Source organism: Nuphar pumila, chromosome 9, assembly GCF_984573655.1.
Source record: "Nuphar pumila chromosome 9, dmNupPumi1.hap1.1, whole genome shotgun sequence".
Classification (NCBI taxonomy): Eukaryota; Viridiplantae; Streptophyta; class Magnoliopsida; order Nymphaeales; family Nymphaeaceae; genus Nuphar; species Nuphar pumila.
In genome coordinates, this window is record NC_143257.1 from 126,870,240 (window position 1) to 126,876,040 (window position 5,801).

Sequence of the window (5,801 nt, forward strand, 5' to 3'; positions counted from 1 at the left end):
GAGTGGAACCAAACTCGGGCCTAGGCACTTAGCCTAATTACTCAGCTTGATTAGTGCTGCCAAGTGTCTTGGGACCCACTCTATTTCAAGTTCGCGGTTAGTTAACCGGCGTCCTCGGTGATGGTGGCCCCAAGATGAGCTGACCACCGTCCTAAGGAAGGGTAGCCCCCAGTACGCATATATGGCAGCACCAAAAGCTACAAAATTACACAGTGGGAAATAAAGATTGGCACCGGGACGTGTTAACTGGAAGAGTGTCTGGGTTTCTAGCAAAGTGGGCTCTGTCTAACTCCAAGTAACAAAATTTGGTGATATTTAAAAGAAAACACAATTTTATCATCATATTAATGAAATAAAAACAGTGCTTTTAATTAGTCTCTCTCTCTCTCTCTCTATATATATATATAATGCGTAAGGTTCAAACCATTTATCTCACAGACCATCTTAGACTCCTTTAAATCTTATAAAAAACATACTTAGCATGTGTATTTTGTTTAATCTAAACCCGTAGATGTGATCTTCATGCTTTATTTAGTAGAAAACATGTATTAGTTTAAACATTTTTCATGTTTAGACATAGACGTGTTTTTAACTAAAAAAATCAACAGTACATATTACACAAAAAACTTAATTAACTAAAAATCAACAATCTTGTTAAATTGATTTGATGCAAAGCATGATTTTTAGTAAAATAAGCAATGATAAATGCATCTGCAAGTTTGGATTAAGCAAAAAAACTCATTCCATTATGTTTTTTAAAGGTGTCGGGGGCAGTTTGGGAGATAAATGATCTAGAACCTAGACATTACTCATTATATATATATATATATATATATATATATATATATATATATATATATATATATATATATATATATATATATATACCAGAATTACACTCATACTTTCCTGAGAAAACAATTCCATTTTTAATGTATCGCAAGTTTTTCTTTTATTGAGAAAATCCTGATAACGAGATTTCTGACCATGTTTCTCAACCAGGTCAGGTCAAGTCCGACACGGACACCAACTTGCTTTGAATTGAAAATTGAGGTGGAAAACTGGAAACGGGACCCTTTTTTTAAGTGAATAGCCTGGAACGTGTCAATAGGTTGGATCTGGTTCGGATTCAGGTGGGTCCGAACCTGGATCTGACTTTGAGGTGCGGGTACCAGGTAGGACCGGGGTCTGATCCAATCAACCATAAAGACCCGGCCATGTCCTATAAGGATTACATGAACCAGACCCGGTCCATACCCTATAAAATAGTATTTTGTATCTCTTTTACATTAAAAAATCACGGATTCGGAACTCAGATCGGATCTGGGTCAGTTATGAAATTTCACGAACCATACCCAGCCCATATATTAATCTAACCCTTTGGATCCGACCCGGATTTTAACCAGACCTCCTTATTTATCACCAAACCCTGACCCTATAGGGTTTGGTACGGGTTGAGTCTGAGTCAAAGCCGATTCATTGACACTATCACCTTTCATATTTAGATTCAGGCCAAGGTCCAGATCTAAAAAATGGGTTTTTGGACCGGGTCCACGTGAGTCCAACTCAGGTCCTGTACATGTAAATTGCAGTGGTGGTCGGTCGGTCTGTAGTGTAGAGTGTTGTAAGGAATCTTTGCAGAGGGAATTGAAAGTGAAAGGATGGATTGCACATGAAGCAATCCGCTTTTTTGCATTATGCGTAGCCTCTCTTCTTTTCACCACTAAAGAAAGAAATCCACTAACCCCACCCATCAACCCTCACTTTTTCTCTCTCCCTCTCTCGGCCTTCTCAATTGTGCCTTTTCCCATCTCACTAGTCCCCTGGAACTGAACCATGTAACGTATTTTTCCGGCGACCCATCAGCCATGGCCACCCGGAAACTCGTCGTCGAGGTATTTGACGCGCACGCGCTCCTCCCCAAGGACGGCACCGGCACCTCGAGCCCGTTCGTCGTCGCCGACTTCGACGGCCAACGGAAGCGGACGCGGACCGTCCACAGGGACCTCAACCCGGCATGGAACGAGTCCCTCGAGTTCCACGTATCCCGTCCGAAGAACATGGCCGGAGAAGTCCTCGAGATCGACGTTTACCACGACAAGCACGTCGGGATGACCCGGCGAAACAATTTTCTCGGCCGGATCCGGCTGGATTCCGGCCAGTTCGTCCGGAAAGGGGAAGAGGCGCTCATCTACTACCCGCTGGAGAGAAAGAGCCTCCTCAATTGGGTGCAGGGTGAAGTCGGGCTTAAGATATACTACGTCGACGAACCCATCCCGCCTCCGCCGCCTGCCGAAGATCCACCACCAGCACAGCCGGAGCAGGTTGCAGCTGATCCTCAAGAACCACAACTACCACCAGAAAATAATCCGGTACCGGAAAACCCTACGCCACCCGAGACCACCATCCCACCACCAACGGACAATACCACGGTGGGCCCAGCTCCAGAATATATATCTCCTTCGGAAAATGTGCCACTGCCAACAAGCGACGAACCGGAGAGAGCCACGTCATCGATGCCGGTTCCTCAGGGGGCCCACCACGTGAGGCAGCGAATCTTCACCCCGGCAACGCCGGACGTCTACCCGCGGCAGCTCGCGGCGTCGTATCCGGACGCCCACCAACGGGAGCGCTCCTCCTTCGACCTCGTGGACAAGATGGAGTACCTCTTCGTCCGGGTAGTGAAGGCCCGGTGGCTCGTCAACCCGCCTCCTGCCGCTCCGTTCGTCAAGATCGAAGTCTCCGGCCGCACAGCCCGGTCCGAGACGGCCCGAAAAGCGGCATCCTGCGAGTGGGACGAGACGTTTGCCTTCGGCCGGGAGGCCGCCGCATCGGCCCCGACGCTGGATGTCTCCATCTGGGACCGGCCGGAATCCGGAAGCGGCGAATCGGCAGCGGAGGACTTCCTCGGCGGGGTCTGCTTCGACCTATCGGAGACCCCGACTCGGGTTCCGCCAGATAGCCCTTTGGCTCCGCGATGGTACCGACTCGACGGAGGCTGCTCGGCCACCTCCGTCACGGGTGACGTGATGCTCGCCGTTTGGTTCGGGACGCAGGCCGACGAGTCGTTCCCGGAGGCATGGCATTCCGATACGTCCGGAGGCGCCAGTTCCCGGTCCAAGGTCTACCTCTCGCCGAAGCTCTGGTACCTCCGCGCCACCGTCATCGAGGCCCAGGACATCCTCTCCGGGGCTGGAATCTTCGTCAGAGCCCAACTGGGGTTTCAAATTCTGAAGACTCGGAAGTCATCGACACGGAACGGTTCTCTCTCCTGGAACGAGGACCTCGTCTTTGTGGCGGCCGAGCCGTTCGAGGAGCAGTTCGTCTTCACCGTGGAGAGCCTCTCCGGCAAGGATATATCGGTGCTGGGCCGTGTTGCAGTGCCGCTGACGGGCGTCGAAAGGCGGGTTGATGACCGGATGGTGGCGTCTCGGTGGTTCGACGTGACCGACTCGGGCGAGGATCGGCCTGCGTACCGGGGCCGGCTCCACCTCCGGCTCTGCTTCGACGGGGGATACCACGTCATGGACGAGTGGGCCCACCTGAGCAGCGACTTCCGCCCGACCGCGAGGCAACTCTGGCGTCCGGCTATCGGAAAATTGGAGCTCGGGATTGTCGGCGGCCGGAATATTCTTCCCATGAAGACCAAGAACGGGAAGGGCTCCACGGATGCCTACTGCATTGCCAAGTACGGGGAAAAGTGGGTCCGGACCCGAACCATCACGGATAGTTTGGATCCGATCTGGAACGAGCAGTACACATGGCACGTCTACGACCCCTGCACCGTTCTGACTGTATCAGTGTTTGACAACTGGCAAATCTACGCCGACGTGTCTGAATCAGAAAAGCGGGTCAAGTCAGAGTGTCGGGTCGGGAAGGTCCGGATCCGGGTATCGGCGCTAGAGAGCGGGGCCGTGTACCGGAACTCATACCCGCTGTTCCTGCTGCTGCCAACCGGCGTGAAACGGATGGGGGAGCTTGACCTCTCGGTGCGCTTCTCACGCGTTTCAGAGCTCGAGGTGTTGCACTCTTACGTGCAGCCGATGCTCCCGGCGATGCACTACCTCCGTCCAATGGGCGTGATGCAGCAGGAGGCACTTCGCCAAGTGGCCGCAAGGATGGTCGCGTCGAGGATCGCACGTGCGGAGCCCCCGCTGAAGCACGAGGCTGTGCTTTACATGCTCGAGGCGGACGCGCACGCTTGGAGCATGCGGCGAACTAGGGCGAACTGGTACCGAATAGTGAGCGTCCTGTCACCGCTCGTGGGCGTGCTCAGATTGACGGAAGACATTCGCCGGTGGAGGAATCCGACGACCACAGTGCTGGTGCACTTCCTCGCGGTGCTGCTCGTGTGCTTCCCGGAGCTCATCGTGCCCACGCTATTCTGCTACGTGTTCTTCGTCGGCACGTGGAACTACCGATTCAGGCCACGTGCGCCGCCTCACATGGATGCCAAGCTGTCGCTCGCCGATGTGTCGGAGGGAGACGATCTCGATGAGGAGTTCGACCCGATCCCCAGCTCGAGGCCGGCTGAGGTGGTGCACGCGCGGTACGACCGTCTGCGGTTACTGGCGGGTCGGGTCCAGACGGTGCTGGGGGACCTTGCGGCCCAGGGCGAGCGTGTGCAGGCACTGGTGTGCTGGCGGGACCCGCGAGCCACCGGAATATTCGTTGGAATGTGCTTATTGGTGGCCGCCGTGCTGTACCTGGTGCCGTCGAAGGTGGTCGCGATCGCGCTCGTCTTCTACAGCCTCCGGCACCCGATGTTCCGGGATCCGATGCCGACTCCCATGCTCAATTTCCTCCGGAGGCTCCCGGCACTCTCGGACCGGGTTGTATAAGGGCTTCTTTGCGTATAGAGCGTCCGTGAATGTCTATTTGTTCAATTACACAAGACAGTAGGTAGTCTTACCCGATTGAAGGAACCGAAAACTTTACAATTAAGGACATGTTTAAAGTTTCAAGGAAGCCAGATGTTTCCCGCTTCCCAATATAGGCAAGAAGCTTTAAATAATCATGGTTTGGTTTGGAATACTATCACAGATCTCACTCAGATATCCATAGATACACTTTATCAATCTCGGGCTCACTTCAAGTTATCAAACCATCCCTAAAACAGAGGATCTGAGATCCTCAAAACACTATTTTAATATGTGGATCCAAGACACTCGAATCGGTCTGCGTTAAAAATTGGCCTTCATTTTGTTTGCATTGGTACTTGGAAGGAAGATGAGGTTATATATTTTTTGCTTTGGACAGCATTGGCTTTTGCTTTCTCTTTTCGTTTGCTTTTTTCCTCTTCTAGGCTTCTTTTGACTGAAATGCTTTATGCAGTCGTGCAAGTAAACCGCTCGGTTGGAATGGACTTGAATTATTCATGTGTTTAATTTACATGCAATGAGAAATTGTGGCCATTGGGTCGAATGAGATGGCTTGATGCTACGTCCGGATACCATCATTTTTAACAAGTTTTCAATATGACTTGTTGCATATAAATGGATATATATGAACGGGAGTAGTCAAAATGGAGTATATATCCTTGTGACGTAGGCTTGATGGTTAAGTTGCACAATCACAATTGAGGGATCTCGGCTTCAAATCCCAGAGAAGAAATTTCGATCCTTGTTTACTATAATGTCACAAATCTTAGTATTGAGAAAATCTCAACGAGGAAAAATATTTGCAATAATTTAAAATTTTTAGTTCCTTTCAAGAAACTGACAAAATTTTTATTTTCTACATAAAATGTTTAAAAATATAAATAATACATGATTTGTAATGAAAATTTATAGGAACGTAAA

General features: G+C 50.4%; 1 protein-coding gene across 1 annotated transcript; it reads left to right on the forward strand.

Annotated features, from left to right (window-relative positions):
- The first annotated feature begins 1,862 nt into the window (after positions 1 to 1,862).
- On the forward strand, positions 1,863 to 5,006 carry LOC149829371 (multiple C2 domain and transmembrane region protein 16-like). Its single transcript, XM_090017356.1, has one exon. It carries the CDS (start codon positions 1,869 to 1,871, stop codon positions 4,839 to 4,841), a length of 2,973 nt encoding a protein of 990 aa, XP_089873482.1. The 5' UTR covers positions 1,863 to 1,868; the 3' UTR covers positions 4,842 to 5,006.
- Positions 5,007 to 5,801: the final 795 nt, after the last annotated feature.